A 19167-nucleotide genomic window follows, 5' to 3' on the forward strand; every position below is an offset into this window, starting at 1 on the left:
GAAAAGGGACTGTTTTCGTCCGAAATGCCTAATCAACATGTAGGAGTCATTGCCAGGAGGGGTGGCAAAGGCTGGCAGCTTAGGCAGGTTCGCAGAGGGATTAAGTGTTTAATGGGTAATGAGAGCAATTGCAGGTAGGATTTGAAATGCCTGTTGATGGCAAATGAGCTSTTGCCTGCCTTGGAGGATAAGCCAGGCTCTGGCTGCCTGGAACGGGCTGAGAAGRTGCTTAGGCAGTTTATGGGAGGTCTTACTCCATGGGATTGGGCTCTGCAGAGCTGCTTGGTCCGTGCTTTGAAACATCCTGGCGTGAGAGCGAGACATGGGTTTGGATGTATCACATAATTGAGTAGATTTGCAGAAATTGGGTTGTTTTAGCCTGGCTCCCATCTTTTCTGCACCAGTTTTGGTGCCTGTAGCCTGATCAGGAATGGAGGAGAGCAGTTAAATTTCCCCTCTAGGATGTGCTATCTGCAAATCCCTGCACATGTGGCATCTGGAGGGCTTCACCTGCAGAGGTGCTGGGCTTGGAGGAGAGACTTCATCAGCCTGGAGGAGCCACAAGTGTTTTTACAGAATGCCCTCTTGTCCMTATGACTGTTCCCACAGCCTTGCCCATCCCTGGTAACTGTTGCTCTCCCCACTGTACCAACCATGAGCCAGCCTGTGCTCAGGTGCATCCCTGAACTTGCTCTGTGAAGGGAAGATCCWCATCCTTTCCTCTGCAGCTTTGAGAGCCTTTTTTCCTCAAGCTGCTCAAGCCATTTCTGGGGTGTTTTTCTTCCAGAGGAAAGCTGGTCAGAGATGCCCAGTCAGGCTGTCCCTTTGTTTCCCCGAGGCTGACAGGAGCAGGGGCTTTCTCTCTTCTGGGATGAATTTCCCCCTCCCAGCTCCTGCAGAGGCAGAATTTGATGCAGGGCAGAGTCAGTGCTGGTCAGTGACCGAGCAGCCTTTGCTGAGGGGTTTTTATTTTATTTTTAACATCTGGYGACRCTGGGTCGAGCCAAAGGTCTGYRTGCCCTGYGTGCTGCAGTGGAGGATGCTCGGGGGAAGATCATGGAACCAGGACAAGGAGGGAGTGATGGAGCTGYCCTGTCACCCTCACAGCGTGCCACCACCCGTGAGCGGGGACTCCCAGCCCTGGTGGCAACATCTGAACCACCAGGTGGATTCCCCCCTTGTTAATTTGTCTAAGGGCTGTTAGTGCTCATTTCTCTGGGTCATCCCAGCATCCTGCAGGAGGGACTTTCATGCCTTAATGAGGTACAATATGTAGAAATAAACCCTGTATTTTATAGGCTCGTGGAATGGTTTGGGTTGGAAGTGACCTTAAAGATGATCCAGTCCAACCCCCTGCCACAGGCAGGGACACCTTCCACCAAACCAGGTTGTTCCAAACCCCATCCAACCTGGCCTGGGRCCCTCCCAGGGATCCAGGAGCAGCCATCTGGACAACCTGTTGCTGTGAGAACTCGTTTGCTTTGGGCCAGCATGTCCCTCTCAAATTCCAGTCTGCCGACACACTGGTGATTTGCAAAGGAAACAGCTTTAGTGATGGCTGCCACCAGGGAGTGACCAGCAGTGCCTGCAGGTGATGTCGTGCATGTAAAAGCTGCTGCTGTGGGCATCTCTGCCTGGCAGCCTCCCTAAGGAGAAAGGAGCTGGAACCAAAGTGGTTTAAYGTGCTCAAAAATCTGCATTTGCAGCGCCCGGCGTCGGTCGGGAAAGAGCACGGGACAGAGCTGGGCACAAAGGCAGGGCTTAGCTCGGTTGGTTTGTGAGTGTCCTTGGCTAAAAKCTCCCTTTAACAAGAAGGGGGAAAAAAAAGAGAACTTTTAAGATGACGTGTCTTGAATGAGCCCGGCCCAGTAATGCTCTGGCTGCGTCTGATCCAAAACTTCTCATGCGGAAGAAAGCAAAAATAGGCCAAGTCAGAGAGGATAATTCAGCTGGGCAGGGCAGCAAGAGCAGCTCTGTTTGGGTGCCTGGAAGCCCTCAGGATACCACTCCTGCATGCCAGGAGCTCAGGCTGCAGTTTGGGGTGGTCACTGCTTCCAGGGAGGACAGAGGTGTAAGGCATTTGCAGGATGCTCATCCCACCAGGGCTTTCCATCCTGTGTCTTGTGTTGGACCCATCTCCATCCTGGGTCCTTCTAAAAACCCTAAGTTTCCCAAAAGTGCCTGGCCCAAATACCTTTGCTTTAGAGTTTTTTTTTATTGTGGGGTGTTTTTTTTGGTATTTTTTTCCCCTCCTGAATAATGACAAAATAAATTGTATTTCCTTGTCAGCTCTTCTGCAGTAAGGTGGCAGGGAGACAGTAATTGCTCCTCACAGCACTGCGAGAGAGCTGTAACAAAATTACAGCTGGGAGTGAAATTGAGGCCTTTTTAAAATAGAAACTGGAGGAAAGAAAAGGGCAGGTATTGCTTAAAATAAGGAAAAGTAAGCCCAGAGTCCCTGCTGCCCTTGGTGATGGTTGTTGATGCTTTCTGCAGCCCAGGAGATCATGTCCTGGTCATGATGGTGTCACCTTTGTCACTGCTATGGATTTCTTTAAGATTTTGTCTTGTTGTATTTGTGTTCAAATGGCACAGGCAGGGGTGCTTTCTCCCCACAACAAAGCATGGGGAAGGCATCCTTCAAACCCCAGTGGGTGGGAAGGGGTCCAGACAAGGATCCTGGTGATGTGGGAGAGCTGSTGGAGGAGGGTGACCCCTCTAGGAACGGTGACGAGATTTTGGTGCTGCTAGCTGGACTGGGGGAAAAAAGGAGATGCTTCCACATGATCCTTCATCTCCAGAGGGAGCAGTCTCCCTGATTTGCAGAGGTGCCACCCAAGAGGAGAAGCCTCCAACCCTCTGTCCTCCAGCTCAGCAAGCCCCCTGTCTGTCCCTCCGGGGTGCTGCCTCAGTTTCCCCGCTCCGGGACGCTCCCGCTGATGCCGATCTCTGTCCCCTGCAGGGCTGCTGGTGCGGGAGGTGCAGATCGAGGTGTCCCGGCAGCAGGTGGAGGAGCTCTTTGGCCTCGAGGATTACTGGTGCCAGTGCGTGGCCTGGAGCTCGGCGGGCACCACCAAGAGCCGCAGGGCCTACGTCCGCATCGCCTGTGAGTGCCCTGTCCCCAAAGCCTGCCTGCTCCTCCTCTCCTTGACCCATTTGGGACACCCCATCCTTGCTGGTTCGTTTTCTCTCCCCATCCCAGCTCTTGACCCATTTAGGACACCCCATCCTTGCTGGACTGCCCTGGTTTTCTCTCCCCATCTCAGCTTTTTCTCTGAGTGTCATTGTCCCCACCCTGCTGAGATGGTGGCACTACAGCACTTCCCAGGGGTTTATTCTTTTTAATAACCCAGTGGATGGCACCTGGCACTCTCTGCCTGAACCAGCRACTCCACATCCTCYGTGTCCCTGCTGTCACTTGTCACTGCCCTGAGCTGCTGTTTTAGGGTGTCAGCCTGATTAAAGGCGCCGAGGTGGCAAGGCTGCAGGAGAGCAGCCCGGCTTCCCCCATCCCAAATGGATTAATAATACAATAATATGATTATAATATATAAAGATATTCTATTATTAACTAATAATCCAACATGGTATTCAAAACAGAGATGGCTGGTGGATCAGCTATGCTGCTGGAGGGTTTGGTCTGACCAGGAAAAATTACAGAATCACAGAATGTTTTGGATTGGAAAGAACTYTAAAACTCACCCCATTCCAACCCCTCTGCCATGGGCAGGGACAGCTTCYGCTGGACCAGCTTGCTCTGAGCCCCGTGGACCCTGGCATTGAATATTTCCCTGGTGTTTTTTGGAGCACAGGGTTCAGGAGCCACGTGGAGAGGGCTGGGAGCTGTAGTGAAGGATTGCAGCACCATCTAGTGATGCTTAAGCTCCTTCCAGGCCTCTGGAACGGGATGCTGCCGTGTCCCCCACATCCCATGGGGTTCTGCTGGGAGGGATGGAGAAACGGTGGGCAAGCTGAGGTTTGGCCCCAAAATGAAGAGACTGGGTGGGGGTATAAGCTTGCAAGCACATTGCAAGGAGGGAAGATATCCTTGAGCATCATGTGCTGCCCCAAATCCATCCTGGCAAACATTATCCTTCAGCTCCCTCCTCCCAGGGCGCGCTTTGCCCCTGGTTGTGCTGTGCCAGAGGGATTTCCTGACTTGTGGACGCTGGGTGTGGAGGTGCCCACCGAAGTTTTGGAGGTGTCCCTGTTCCTTCTGCAGGCTGGTAACCCCTGGCTTTGCCTTCCCCTTGCAGAYCTGAGGAAGAACTTTGACCAAGAGCCGCTGGGCAAGGAGGTGCCACTGGAGCATGAGGTGCTGCTGCAGTGCCGTCCCCCCGAGGGGGTCCCGCAGGCTGAGGTGAGCAGCTCCCAAAGGAATGTGGGGTGTCCCATCCCATCCCATCCCACCCCATCCCATGGATCCCATCCCATCCTACCCCATGGATCCCATGGATCCCATCCCATGGATCCCATCCCATGGATCCCATCCCATGGATCCCATCCCATGGATCCCATCCCATGGATCCCATCCCATCCCATCCCATCCCATCCCATCCCATGGATCCCATCCTACCCCATGGATCCCATCCTGTCCCATCCCACCATGGATCCCATCCTATGAATCCCATCCCATCCCATGGATCCCATGAATCCAATTCCATCCCATGGATCCCCTCCCATCCCATGGATCCCCTCCCATCCCATGGATCCCATCCCATGGATCCTATGGATCCCCTCCCATCCCATGGATGCCATCCCATCCCATGGATCCCTTGGATCCCATCCCATCCCATCTGGGGATGGGTGACCTGTCAGCTCTCATTCAGCAGAATGGGTGATTTTGGGCAGCACCTGCTCAGCCCATTTCTCCCACACTTGCTGAGGTGTCACTAACCCCTCGGAGGGAAGGTCTGAGGAGGAGGCACCCATTGAGTTCTCTGGATGGGAGCCAAGGGCTGGGGAAGGCAGTGCAGATGGGTTCCCTCACCGAGGCAATGGAGCTTTACTGCCCCCAGCTCCATCAGCCCATGGGAGCTGTGTGTTGGAGGCAGCCACAGCATCTCATCCTCAGCCAGAACAGAAGTAATGTGCCCCCCTCAGGCCCAGTTTTTGAGGAAAAATAAATCCAATCAGAGGCCAGGTTGTGCRGTCAGTGGTTGAGGTGCTGAGGATATTGTTGGTCTCAGTGATGAATCCCCACCTCGCTCTTCCCTGCCAGGTGGAGTGGCTGCGGAACGAGGACGTCATCGATCCCACCCAGGACACCAACTTCCTGATCACCATCGATCACAACCTCATCATCAAGCAGGCYCGGCTGCTGGACACTGCTAATTACACCTGCATGGCCAAGAACATCGTGGCCAAGCGCCGCAGCACCACGGCTGCTGTCATCGTCTACGGTACCAGCCCGTGCTCTGGGGAGGGGACTTTGGGGCTGAAAAATGTGGAAAATTGGCTGGAAATTCCCATGCCTATGGGAAACGTGGGCTGTTCCTGGGAATGGTGGGAGGGAGTAAAATCAGTGCTTTAGATGAGGGGATAACCAATATCTGCACAAGAGGAGCCTCCAATGGCTCACGCTGCAGGCTGTGAGGAGAGGTTTGAGGTGGAGGGGTGGAGGTATTTCCAAGAATTGGTGGGATGGTGGATGGAGGTGTGATCCAGATGGATTGCTCTGACTCTCAAAACAGCTGGAAAGCTGGGTTTGGCTTTTGCTATAAAATCAAAAATCTCCTCGAGGCCTGGCATGTAAATATTTTCCAAATGGAAGAAGGACCAAAGCCGTTTTGAGCATCTCAGGCTGTGGGGTGGGGCTCTCAAGAGGGAGTTTCATGATTTACTTTTCACGAGGGTGAGCTGTGAAGATGAAGATGTAAGGGCTTGAGGCTTAGCCCCAGCCCAAGGCTGCAGTGTTGAGTGTGCCCATGTCCTGTGCAGTGAACGGTGGCTGGTCCACCTGGTCCGAGTGGTCACCGTGCAACAACCGCTGCGGCCGGGGCTGGCAGAARCGCACCCGCACCTGCACCAACCCCGCCCCGCTCAACGGCGGCTCCTTCTGCGACGGGCAGCCCTTCCAGAAAATCACCTGCACCACCCTCTGCCCAGGTGAGCAGGGCCCAGAAACCACCAGGCTGTGGTTGGGATTGTTGGCTTTGTGCAGCCTGGACAAGGGAATGCTCTGAGGTGACCTTCCAGTACCTCAAGGGAGCTGCATGGAACATGGAGAGAGATTATTTACAAGGCCTGGAGGGACAGGACGGGGGGCAGTGGCTTTCCACTGCCAGAGGGCAAGGTTAGGTGGGATATTGGGAAGGAACTCTTCTCTGTGAGGGTGGGCAGGCCCTGGCACAGGGTTCCAGAGAAGCTGTGGCTGCCCCTGGATCCCTGAAAGTGTCCAGGGCGAGGTTGGACTTGGGGCTTGAAGCAGCCTGGGATAGTGGAAGTTGTCCCTGCCCATGGCAGGGGAGGTGGAATGAGATGATCTTTAAGGTCTCTTGCAACCTCAACCTTTCCGTGATCATACAAAGTTTTAGTCTCTGAGAGCTGGAGGGTTTGCAGAGACACAATCAACCTCCCAGCCAGCAGCAGGGCTGGGATAACACTCCCCAAAGGAATGGGATAACACTCCCTCTCTGCTGCTGGCGACGGGGGAACAACCCCCCGAGGGTTTCACTGACCCCTGTGTCCGGTGCCCTCAGTGGACGGCGCGTGGACGGAGTGGAGCAAGTGGTCAGCGTGCAGCACCGAGTGCACCCACTGGCGCAGCCGCGAGTGCACGGCCCCCGCGCCCCGCAACGGCGGCAAGGACTGCAGCGGGGTGCTGCTGGACTCCAAGAACTGCACCGACGGGCTCTGCCTGCTCAGTGAGTAGCCAGCAGGGTGGCCACGGGCCTGGGGACGTGCCACAGGAGGAGGTGCCACCGGCGCGCTGGCATTTGGCCGCGTTGTACTGGCCGTGCCTCCAAGCTGATAAACAGCCGCTGCCACCAGAGTTTTGTGTCTTCAAAAAGGTGTCTTCACCCCTTCCAAAGTTAGTTCTTGCCTGGAGGAAAGAGATATTGGGGATTTTTGGTGGAATCTGAATGTGCCAATGGCATTCCCTGTTCCCCCTGTAGGTTTGGGGTCTCTGCTGAAATAAAGCTGGCTGTGGGTAGAGGGGGAGCCAGGAGGGTTTCTAAGCCATGGGAACACCTTTCCTGGGTCATGGCTGGGAGCTCTGGAGGTGTTTTTTTGAGGAAATAAGCCCATAAAGTTGGTAGTGGTGCTGCTACCTGTGCCTGGGCAGGCTGAAGCAGCCAGTGCTGCCACCTGCTGCCGTGTGACACCGCTGTCCCCTTTACTAATGGGGCACGGGGATGTCCCTGTCACTGAGCTTCTCCCTGGCCTTTGGAACACCCCAGAGAACGATGCTGATCTCCCACACCCCTGGGCTGGCTTACCTCCCACTTTCTGTTCCATCTCATCCCCATCACCACCTTCACCTTTTTCTTTTCTAACTTTGTTTTTCCTAACAGATAAAAGAATTCTAAACGAGCCCAAAAGCCACCGTAAGTGCTCATTTCACAGCCATTTCTTTTTTTCATTTGTTTGTTTCTTTGGTTTTGTTCTGTTGAATTCACGGTAGGGCCTCCCTGGGCAAGGATGGGGGGGAAGAGGGAGCAACTGGAGGGCACTCTAAAGCTCCTGCGTGCTCCTCAGGGTGTCTCTGTGAGGATATGAGGGTTTCTCAGAGCTTCATGAGCCTGAGCTGCACAAAACTGATGTTTCTGGGGCCCTCGGTGCTTGGGTGAAGTTTGCACGAGCTGTATCCTCCAAAATTCTGAGGGCTTCACCTCCATCTCATTCTCTGGCATTGCTCTTGACTTCCTGCTTTTAGAAAACTCCCTCCATCCTCACACCAGSCTCTCCAGCAGGCCCAGGGCACATCTTTCCCCCCGTACCAGAGTCAGTGGTGGGGTTGGGGAGCACTGGTGGCTCTTGACGTGCRTTTCTGCTGCTCCTTTTCTCACCTCTGCACCTTTGATCCCTCCCAGTGCTGGAAGCCACGGGCGACGTGGCCCTGTACGCCGGGCTGGTGGTGGCCATTTTCGTCTTCATGGTGATCCTGATGGCCGTGGGGGTGGTGGTGTACCGGAGGAGGTGCCGGGACTTTGACACAGACATCACGGACTCGTCGGCCGCGCTGACCGGAGGCTTCCACCCCGTCAACTTCAAGACATCCCGGCACGGTAAGAGCCGCGCTCCGTGGAGGTGCAGGCTGAAAGGAGGGCACAGCACRGGGTGGAGCCTCACTGAGCCCCCAGTCCTGAGGAGAATCTGCTGSTTTTGGAAGGCTGAAGCTCCTGGAAGGGGTCAGATGTCGATGGTGGAAATCAGGGCAGCCTGGTCCTGTGGGAGGAGCCTCGAGGGTGGAACSAGATGGTTTTGGKGTCCAGTCCAACCCAAACCRTTCTTCCACTCAAGCAGTGCTTTYCCATGCCCATCCTTCCTCACCCCATRCATGTTTCCTGGTCCCACAGACAACCCTCAGCTGCTGCACCCCTCGATGCAGCCGGACCTGACGGCCAGCGCGGGCGTYTACCGCGGCCCCATGTACGCCCTGCACGACTCGTCCGACAAGATCCCCATGACCAACTCGCCGCTGCTGGACCCCCTGCCCAGCCTCAAGATCAAGGTGTACAACTCCTCCACCGCCTCCTCCTCCTCGCCGGGGCTGCACGACGGCGCTGATCTGCTGGGGGGTGTCCCTGCTGGTGGCACCTACCCGGGGGACACGGCCAGGGACGGTCACTTTGCCAGCGTGCGGGGCAAAGGCTTGGGCTCGCAGCACCTGCTCAGCCTGCCCCGTGAGCACGGCTACAGCGCCAGCGGCACCTTCGGCTACCTGGGGGGAAGGCTCACTGTGCCAGGCACAGGTAAGCTCCAGGCTGGGGTGTTTGTTTGCTGAACCATTGAGGAGTTGCTCTGCTCCTGGCAGAATTCCCTTTGCTGTCCCGGCTCAGGGAAGGAAGGTAGAAAGCCATTCCTGAGCCAGGCATCTCAGGCTGGAGGCCACAGTCTCCTTGGGTTTTCCCTGCCATTGRTCCAGGGCCAGCACCCTGCAAAAAGATCCAAAGATCAGAATTTTATTTCTAATAAAGAAAGTGCATTGGCCTGGCTTATGCTTGCAAGCTGTGCAGCCGTGGGCCATCCCAGAGCATTTCTAGCTGCTCCTGGATCCCTGGAAGTGTAYCMGGCCAGGATGGGTGGRGCTTGGAGCACCCTGGGATAAGGGAAGGTGTCCCTGCTCRAGGCAGGGGACTGGAATGGGATGATCTTTAAGGTYCCTTSTGACCCACACCATCCYGATTTCTGTGATCTGGAGGTGTCTCTCTTTGCACTGCTCTGGCTCCCTGCTGGCTGGGGTGGGGGGTGGTTTCTCCCTGCTTTCTCCTAGTCCATGACTGATCCCTGTGTGTGCCATTCCAGGGGTGAGCCTGCTGGTGCCCCACGGGGCCATCCCCCAGGGCAAGTTCTACGAGATGTACCTGGTGCTCAACAAAGCTGACGGTGCCCTGTAAGTCACCCCGCTGGCCACCCTCTCCTTATGGGTCACCGTGGAGTTCCCTGCCTSACCCCTGTCCCCTGTGTGTCCCCAGGCTGCCCTCGGAGGGCACGCAGACAGTGCTGAGCCCGGCGGTGACCTGCGGGCCCACGGGGCTGCTCCTGTGCCGCCCCGTCGTGCTGACCGTCCCCCACTGCGCCGACGTCGGCTCCTCGGACTGGATCTACCAGCTGAAAACACAGTCCCACCAGGGAAACTGGGAGGTGAGCTGGGARCCCAGTCCCTGCAGCCAGCAGGACACAGCCCCTCGGACAGCAGGCTGACCCCCATCTCTCCTCGCAGGAAGTGGTGACCCTGGACGAGGAGACCCTCAACACCCCCTGTTACTGCCAGCTGGAAGCCAAGTCCTGCCATGTCCTGCTGGACCAGCTCGGCACCTACGTCTTTGTGGGAGAGTCCTACTCCCGCTCGGCCATCAAGAGGCTCCAGCTGGCCATCTTTGCCCCCACTGTCTGCACCTCCCTGGAGTACAGCCTCAAGGTCTACTGCCTGGAGGACACGCCAGATGCCCTGAAGGTAAAGATTCCCTTCCCAAGGCCCTCTGTGCTGGCAGCAGGATGGCCTGGCCCCAGGGAGCAGGCAGCCTGATGCAACTGCCTGCAAAGTGACCACCGGGAAATTATGAGGTGTTCACTGTTTTCCCTGTCCTTCCTCGCCCTCGCTGAAGAAATCAGGGAGGGTGTTGTGCAGCTCCTCTGCTTGCTCTTGCAAGCATTGCTTGAGAGATTTGGCTGATGATTGGGGGTTTTTATAGCTCCTGTTATTCCTGCATGGATCCGTGTCCCTCCCTGCCTTGGAAGGGGTTTGTGGCATAGATGAGATTCAGTGAATCACAGAAAGTTGGAATTCGGATGTTTTGGCTGCCTGGACCCAGTGGTGCAGTGGCTGTTGGATTCCCTAGGGATCCTGTTGGAATTGCCATGCTGCCTCTGGGTGGGGCTGTAGGCAGGGCTCTGGCTCCTGGGTTGTCTTTTTCTTCTGAAAGCTGCCAGTGTCWTGAAGGGATGGTGCTAAAAGCTCCYTGTGTTGGAGCTTTGTGTTCTCCGAGGAGCACAGAGGCATTTATGGATGCTCTCGTTAGGAAATTCAAGTTTTAGGTGGGGCTGGTGTATGAGATGAGTTGGCAAGCTCCATGGAAGTGGCGAAAGCCGTTCTGCACTGGCTGGTGGCTGCTGCTGGCTCTCCTTAGCAGCTCCTCTCCCTGCTYCCTGCCTGGCTTTGGGCATGGAGGTGGACAGGGGAGCAGCCCCTKCCCTGCTGCTGGCTCTCACGCTGCCCGTGCCCCTGCCTGCAGGAGGTGCTGGAGCTGGAGAGGACGCTGGGAGGGTACCTGCTGGAGGAGCCCAAGCCCCTGCCCTTCAAGGACAGCTACCACAACCTGCGCCTGTCCATCCACGACATCCCCCACGCGCTGTGGAGGAGCAAACTGCTGGCCAAGTACCAGGTGAGGGGCTCAGTGGGATGCTCCCCCCTGTGAGGTGCTGCTGTCCCATCCCATCCCTGGTGGGGTGGCTGGAGGAGGTGGGAGCTGCTGGAGCCTTTGCTGAGGCTGYGCTTTGGTGTGGCACAGGAAATCCCCTTCTATCACATCTGGAGTGGCAGCCAGCGYGCCCTGCACTGCACCTTCACGCTGGAGAGGTACAGCCAGGCCTCCACCGAGCTCACCTGCAAGATCTGCGTGCGGCAGGTGGAAGGGGAAGGGCAGATCTTCCAGCTCCGCGTCACGCTGGGAGAGGTGAGCGGGGGGCAGGTGAGCGGGGGGACAGCGGGGGACACGCTCAGATGTTTCAGCAATGCTCTTCCTCTTCCAGCACGGCAGCTCCTCCGACACCCTGCGCTCCCACCACAGCGGGGCCACCACCAGCAGCACCAGCACCACCCAGGTGGGACCCTACGCCTTCAAAATCCCCCTGTCCATCCGGCAGAAGATCTGCAACAGCCTGGATGCTCCCAACTCCAGGGGCAACGACTGGAGACTTCTCGCCCAGAAGCTTTCCATGGACCGGTGCGTCTCACCAGGCTTTGCTTTCCCTTCCTGTGCCCCTGGCAGGGAGGCTTCCTTCACTCTTCCTTCACTCTTCCTCCACTCTGGGTTGTGTCCAGCTGTGGAGCTCTATCTGTAAATGAGGATACAGCTCTGCAGGGTTCTATCCGTGGATGTGGTTTTAAACTAAAAGAGGAGAGGTTTAGATGAGATAKGGGGAAGAAATTCTTTCCCATGGGGATGGTGAGGCCCTGGCAGAGGGTAGCCAGAGAAGCTGTGGCTGCCCCTGGATCCCTGGAAATGTTCAGAGCCAGAATTGATGGTGCTTGGAACACCTTGGTCCAGTGGGAGATGTCCATGCCCATAGCAGGGGGTGGAACAAGATGTCCTGAAGTTCCCTTCCACCCCAARCCATTCTGGGATCCACCTGTGCCACAGACATGTGTCTCTTGTCACTGTGAATGGCCCTAATTTATCCAGGACCATGGCTGTGCCATTCCCACCTGRTTTCACCCTCAGCACTGAAGGGAGAGAGGGTGACTTCATCAAAGCAAAGCTTTCATTGCTTTTGCATGAATGCCAGAGCAAGACAGTCTCTTGAAGGCTTTGGTGTTTGTGTCACGGCATTCCCATCAAAGTTCACATTCCAATCAGGTTTGCTGCTCCAGYATCCTCCCTCCTGCCCTCTCCAGGGGCCACCACAGCAGCCCAACCCTGCTCTGCTTCTCCCTTGCAGGTATCTGAACTACTTTGCCACCAAAGCCAGCCCCACCGGGGTGCTCCTGGACTTGTGGGAAGCTGAGCACCAGGATGACGGCGACCTCAACAGCCTGGCCAGTGCCTTAGAGGAGATGGGCAAGAGCGAGATGCTGGTGGTCATGGCCACCGAGGGGGACTGCTGATGGTGCTCCCCACACATGGGGGGCCGGGARGATGAAACAGGGGGTGAGGAAGGGTCCTCCCCTGATGGCGGGGGAGGCACATCCGTCCTGAGTGGGGAGGGGCCGAGGCCGGCGCTTGTCCCACGTCACTGTCAGCCTTAGAGACCYATCCTCAGCGTTTACAAGCGATTCCAAGTGTTACACAGCGTTCCTCTCCCTCCTCTGCTCAGGGCATGGGGAGGAATTAGGGCTTCTCRAGTTGGGATGGGGGCTTTCCTTTTTCCTTCTTCTTCTGGGTACCCTTCCTCGTCTTTTAATGGCATTTCTGCGTTGAAGAGATGAGTACAATCCAGGCTTAGCTTCAGGCAGCTTAACAAGGCAAATAAGAACGAAAAAGAAAAAAAAAAGTTTCTTAGGAAACGCAAATAATTTATTATCCAGATCTTTGGATACATCCTTTTTTAAAAAAAAAAGAAAAAAAAGAAAAAAAGACAGATTTATAAATTCTTTTTTGTGTGTGTGTGAGAGCAAGAGCGTTGCTGTGGTTGGGGTGGCAGAGAGAGATTTCAATGGACACACTTCTGTAGGGAAAAGTGTATGATCTGAGTGGAGCAAAACATGTTTACATGTCCTGAGACCCCAGGGAGCCYGGAGGGGGAAGTGCCTCTCCGCCCCTCTGATTCAGGGCCAGCTCTGACCCTTCCCAAGACTTTTTCCTGGCAAATTCCCCTTTCCCTGGCAGCAGGAACGAGGAGGAGTCCCACTCCACCTACAAGGGATGCTGCCCTGTGTTCAGGGTTCAGGGAGGGGAGWGTGTGTTGAGATGTGGGTGTTTTTAATGAATTCTTCCCTGGCATGGTTTGGGGRAGCTTTTTAGGGTGACTGCGCCTTCATTTACATAACTTCAGTACAAACCAAAGATTTCAGTCCTGCGCTCTTGAGGCCAAAGCGGGGACTGTTTTAAACACGGCAAGATTGTGCAGTGAGCACCCCAGACTTGGGCTGGGAGGGAGGTGGTCAGTGSATGGTCAGGGGGTGGAGGGCTGGGATGTGGCCACTTCAGCCCACCTCCACCTCGGGTCCTACCTGGATTTTGATCCAGTGTTTCAGCAGGGATTCAGGGAGGGATGCTCTGCTGTTCCCAAGGTGTGAGCCAGGCTGAGCATTTCCATTGTGAGCGGTGATCAGGTTTCCATCCCTCACTGCAGCTCCTGCTGTTCCCTGTAATACGCTTTTTATAACGACAGAGAAGTTGTGGGGCGAGTGGAAAGCAATCAAGGGGTAGGCAGGAACGAGGTTCCTCACACAGATACGGTGTCTTGATGAAGGTAAAAAAAATTAGGTTGCCTGCAGGTAGAAATAGTTACTCAGCGAGTGCTGTATCTTAGAAATTTGTCTGTTTAAAAAAGAAAAAAAAATACAGGAAAGGGGTGGTAAGCTCAGGATTAGATGAGGTCACAGGGCAGGGGTGCAGATTCTCCRTGGGTGGAAGGGTTAGGAGCATGCCTGTGTCATCGCATAAAGTGCTGGGCACTGGAGCACATCCAGGGAGCCTGCAGAGTGTCCTGTGCACAGGACAGCTCAGGAGGAGCTTTCAGTGCTGCTGGGACCCGACAGGATTGCTCTGGGCAGCTCCTGAGGCAGGGAGGGACAGGGACAGCGCAGAGCTGCTCCCTGCTGTGTCTCCGGGCTTCACTCCTTGCTGGGTTCTCAGGGCTGTCAGAGACAAGGGATCTTTTCCCTCAGTGCTGGATGGGGAAACTGCTGCTGGGTGAGCTCCTGTGTCACGTGGGAAGGGGTTTGTTCCATCCTTGAAGATGCTTTTGAGCATTTCCAAGACTCCATCTCTGAGCTACAAGGGGGCTAAGCAATTTGGGAGAGCAATTAAGGTTTGATGGGTCAGTCCAGCTGCTGGTGGGTTTGAGGGCTCCTTTCTCAGTTCCAGGKGTGAGATGCTCCTTCAGGTCACCTGGGAATCTCTCTCACTCCCTTTCTCTGGTTTGTGGATCACTGCACTGGGATGTGCATCCATCCATCCCTCCATCCATCCGTCCATCCTGCCTGCAGGTGCCTCTCTCCATCCCCACCCGTGTTCATCCTCCCCTTCCTCTGGGCAGGCAGCAGCACCTGGCTTGGCTGGAGTGTGCTTCTGGGGAGATTCTCCCTGTTTTTCAGACCAGGGAACCTGCAGCAGGAGCAGGGCAGGGGCCAGGTGCCTCCATCTCCCATGGGTGCCAGTGCCCAGGAGCCTTTGAGCCCTGTGTTTGCCTCCATCTCCCATTGGTTCCAGTGCCCAGGAGCCTTCCAACCCTCCCTCCACACCTTTCTCCAGCCTGGCATTTTGGCAGAGGCCGCCCCGTGGTCTGTGCCGTGCTGGCAGTGTCCATCTCCTGCTCTGCAAAATGTTTCCATATTTATGTGTCCAGGGCGATGGGCCTCGTCCAATGATTCTGTAAAAACTAAAGAAACTGTAAATAAAGTTTAGCATTCCTATTGTAACAAATTAATTTTTATGCAATAAATTATATTTCCTAGTCTAATAAAAAAAAAAACAAAAAAACAAAAAAACAAGGAAACAATCTGCTGGCTCCTCTCGTGTTCATAACTCACCGGTTCCAGCTCAGGGGGACCAGTTGCCACCAGGAGATGGCAACCTTGTCCATGCTCTGGGTGGGAGTGGGAACTCTGTAACTARGGGGAAAAAAGTGGGGAGGAAATCTCCAGCCTGCCACCACAGGGCCTTTCCAGCTCYGGGCAGGATGCTGGGGCAGATGCCTTCTCAGAAGGGAGAACCTTTTCCAAGAGTCCTGCAATGGTTTGGGTTGGAAGGAACCTTACAGACAATCCTGTTCCACCTTCCACTATCCCAGGGTGCTCCAAGCCCTGTCCAGCCTGGTCTTGAACACTTCCAGGGCAGCCACAGCTTCTCTGGGCACCCTGTGCCAGGGCCTCACCACCCTCAGAGGGAAGAATTTCTTCCCAATCTCCAGTATAAACCTGCCCTGTGACAGTTTAAAGCCATTCCCGCTCATCCCTTCCTTTACATCTGAATTCCTTTAGCTTCCACCTYCCACGTTGCTTTCCCTGGGCATTTTTTGTGCTAAACCATCTTTCCAAGGGCCCCAGTCTGTGGATGCCTGACCCAACTGGTGCCCAGTTTTTTTCTGTTAGAAACACCCAGTTTGCTCACTGCCCTTAGAACCCAGCCGCCCCAAATCCCTGCAGTGACACTTTGAACGCAGCTTCCGTGACAGGCTCAAGAACAGTGCTGATGGATTTATTCTGCAGGAGAGAGGACACCCAGGAGCAGCACTGGGGTGTCCCTAAACCTGTCCCCAGGCCCCTCTGTTTGCAGAGAGTCTCTGGAGTGTGGGTAATGTTGTCCAGCGGGGCCGTTGTGGCTTTGTCCCCCCCTGCCAGGCTGTCACAGTCCCCGGTGCTGATGTGATCCAAGGCTCTTCTCCAGCAGTGGGTTTTTTGACAAGATGGGTGGCAGCAGGTCAGAAATATCATGAGATTCCCTCAGAGCTGATGGGTTACTGACTTGGATAGGCCGTGCCATCTCCTCAGGTGCTTTCCCAGCCCAGCATGTCAACGTGAATGAAAATCCCGAGGAGAAAACTCTGCAGAGAAACCCACGTGCTCTTCTCAAGCATTTCCATCTCAGCACATCGCCAGTGGGCTGGTTGCGTGCTGCTTGCTTGTTTTGCTCACAGAAGAGGAAAAAATATCACGGGTTGTTGTGACATCTGGGTGGCTGAGGCCATCTGACCTGCTCTGCTCTGAGGCCTGAAGGCTGGAGAGGGGTGGGGGCGAGCTGGAGGTAGCTGGGCCCCTCTGTGTTTGTCCCATGGGTGAAAAAATCCACACTGGACCATTTTGTGTCCTTCTGCCAAAAAAAACAACCTGAAAAAACAGGTGAGTATTTTGCTTTGCTGAAGAAGGCTTGGATATCTGCACACATCCCCTGCTGAGGAGCCAGACACAGCTTTGGGGGAGGAAACAGGGAAAGAGGAGGTAAGGATGTTTTCCTTTACAGTCACACTGTGCCCTCAAAGGTGAGTGTTAAAATGTGGTTTGGAGAGAATCGAGGGCTTTGCAGTGGAATTCATCCCGATGGGGCATTGCAGGAAACACAGTGAGCAAAGGAGGAGTTTGTATCCCAGCTTGAGTAAGGGGCCACGCATCCAGAAGGTGCTCCCTTTTTCCCCACCCTCCCTCCTTCAGGAGGTGGTGTTTTGGGGACTTTTTACAAAAATCTGGCAAAAGCATTATTGCTACTGTACTGCAAACCGGGCTGGGATTAACACCGATTTTCATAGAACTGTGGATTGATTTGGGTTAGAAGGGGCCTTTAGGATCATCTTGTTCCTTCCCTGTGCCACAGGCAGGGAAACCTTCCACTAGACCAGGGTACTCCAAGACCTGTCCAGCCTGCCTTGGACACTTCCAGAGGCAGCCACAGCTTCTTTGGGCATCTCATCACCCTCACAAGGAAGGATGCCGAGTTAGGTGGGATATCCACCTAACCCTGCCCCTGGCAGTTTAAAGCCATTCCCTGTGTCCTGTCCCTCCATCCCTTGTCCCCAGTCCCTCTCCAGCTCTCCTGGAGCCTCTTTAGGCACTGCGAGGGGCGCCAAGGTCTCATCTCCCTGGAGCCTTCCCCTCTCCAGGTGAGCTCTCCCAGCCTGGCTCCATACTGGGAATCTCCAGCCCTCGGAGCATCCCCGTGGCCCCTCCCAGACTCCCTCCAGCAGCTCCACGCCCTTCCCGTGCGGGGACAGCAGAGATGACACGGGTGTGTNAATTTCTTCCCAATCTCCAGTATAAACCTGCCCTGTGACAGTTTAAAGCCATTCCCGCTCATCCCTTCCTTTACATCTGAATTCCTTTAGCTTCCACCTTCCACGTTGCTTTCCCTGGGCATTTTTTGTGCTAAACCATCTTTCCAAGGGCCCCAGTCTGTGGATGCCTGACCCAACTGGTGCCCAGTTTTTTTCTGTTAGAAACACCCAGTTTGCTCACTGCCCTTAGAACCCAGCCGCCCCAAATCCCTGCAGTGACACTTTGAACGCAGCTTCCGTGACAGGCTCAAGAACAGTGCTGATGGATTTATTCTGCAGGAGAGAGGACACCCAGGAGCAGCACTGGGGTGTCCCTAAACCTGTCCCCAGGCCCCTCTGTTTGCAGAGAGTCTCTGGAGTGTGGGTAATGTTGTCCAGCGGGGCCGTTGTGGCTTTGTCCCCCCCTGCCAGGCTGTCACAGTCCCCGGTGCTGATGTGATCCAAGGCTCTTCTCCAGCAGTGGGTTTTTTGACAAGATGGGTGGCAGCAGGTCAGAAATATCATGAGATTCCCTCAGAGCTGATGGGTTACTGACTTGGATAGGCCGTGCCATCTCCTCAGGTGCTTTCCCAGCCCAGCATGTCAACGTGAATGAAAATCCCGAGGAGAAAACTCTGCAGAGAAACCCACGTGCTCTTCTCAAGCATTTCCATCTCAGCACATCGCCAGTGGGCTGGTTGCGTGCTGCTTGCTTGTTTTGCTCACAGAAGAGGAAAAAATATCACGGGTTGTTGTGACATCTGGGTGGCTGAGGCCATCTGACCTGCTCTGCTCTGAGGCCTGAAGGCTGGAGAGGGGTGGGGGTGAGCTGGAGGTAGCTGGGTCCCTCTGTGTTTGTCCCATGGGTGAAAAAATCCAGACTGGACCATTTTGTGTCCTTCTGCCAAAAAAAACAACCTGAAAAAACAGGTGAGTATTTTGCTTTGCTGAAGAAGGCTTGGATATCTGCACACATCCCCTGCTGAGGAGCCAGACACAGCTTTGGGGGAGGAAACAGGGAAAGAGGAGGTAAGGATGTTTTCCTTTACAGTCACACTGTGCCCTCAAAGGTGAGTGTTAAAATGTGGTTTGGAGAGAATCGAGGGCTTTGCAGTGGAATTCATCCCGATGGGGCATTGCAGGAAACACAGTGAGCAAAGGAGGAGTTTGTATCCCAGCTTGAGTAAGGGGCCACGCATCCAGAAGGTGCTCCCTTTTTCCCCACCCTCCCTCCTTCAGGAGGTGGTGTTTTGGGGACTTTTTACAAAAATCTGGCAAAAGCATTATTGCTACTGTACTGCAAACCGGGCTGGGATTAACACCGATTTTCATAGAACTGTGGATTGATTTGGGTTAGAAGGGGCCTTTAGGATCATCTTGTTCCTTCCCTGTGCCACAGGCAGGGAAACCTTCCACTAGACCAGGGTGCTTCCAAGCCCTGTCCAGCCTGCCTTGGACACTTCCAGAGGCAGCCACAGCTTCTTTGGGCATCTCATCACCCTCACAAGGAAGGATTTCTTTCTAATATCCCACCTAACCCTGCCTCTGGCAGTTTAAAGCCATTCCCCCTTGTCCTGTCCCTCCATCCATTGTCCCCAGTCCCTCTCCAGCTCTCCTGGAGCCTCTTTAGGCCCTGCGAGAGGTGCCAAGATCTCATCTCCATGGAGCCTTCCCCTCTCCAGGTGAGCTCTCCCAGCCTGGCTCCATACTGGGAATCTCCAGCCCTCGGAGCATCCCCGTGGCCCACTCCAGACTCTCTCCAGCAGCTCCACGCCCTTCCCGTGCGGGGACAGCAGAGATGACACGGGTGTGTGCCACCGGAGGGGACCGCGCTTGGGACGGGCTGGGCGTGGCCGAGGGGCGGGGCCAATG

At 55.1% G+C, this 19167-nt stretch overlaps 1 protein-coding gene across 1 annotated transcript in view; it reads left to right on the top strand.

Moving 5' to 3' along the window:
* The window catches only part of UNC5B (unc-5 netrin receptor B), a 56025-nt gene extending 41341 nt beyond the window's left edge, over nt 1-14684 (top strand). The window contains exons 3-17 of the mRNA XM_057386239.1: nt 2963-3106; nt 4257-4360; nt 5222-5402; nt 5941-6108; nt 6702-6866; nt 7518-7550; nt 8037-8231; nt 8523-8918; nt 9472-9559; nt 9642-9810; nt 9890-10123; nt 10902-11051; nt 11178-11342; nt 11419-11612; nt 12328-14684. Coding sequence (XP_057242222.1) covers nt 2963-3106; nt 4257-4360; nt 5222-5402; nt 5941-6108; nt 6702-6866; nt 7518-7550; nt 8037-8231; nt 8523-8918; nt 9472-9559; nt 9642-9810; nt 9890-10123; nt 10902-11051; nt 11178-11342; nt 11419-11612; nt 12328-12493 — 2552 coding nt within the window. The 3' untranslated portion in view covers nt 12494-14684. The remainder of the gene's footprint in view (nt 1-2962; nt 3107-4256; nt 4361-5221; nt 5403-5940; nt 6109-6701; nt 6867-7517; nt 7551-8036; nt 8232-8522; nt 8919-9471; nt 9560-9641; nt 9811-9889; nt 10124-10901; nt 11052-11177; nt 11343-11418; nt 11613-12327) is intronic.
* The last annotated feature ends 4483 nt before the right edge of the window (nt 14685-19167 follow it).

The sequence above is a fragment of the Malurus melanocephalus genome, unplaced genomic scaffold (assembly GCF_030028575.1).
Source record: "Malurus melanocephalus ecotype Western Australia unplaced genomic scaffold, MMel_1.1 scaffold_939, whole genome shotgun sequence".
Taxonomy (NCBI): Eukaryota; Metazoa; Chordata; class Aves; order Passeriformes; family Maluridae; genus Malurus; species Malurus melanocephalus.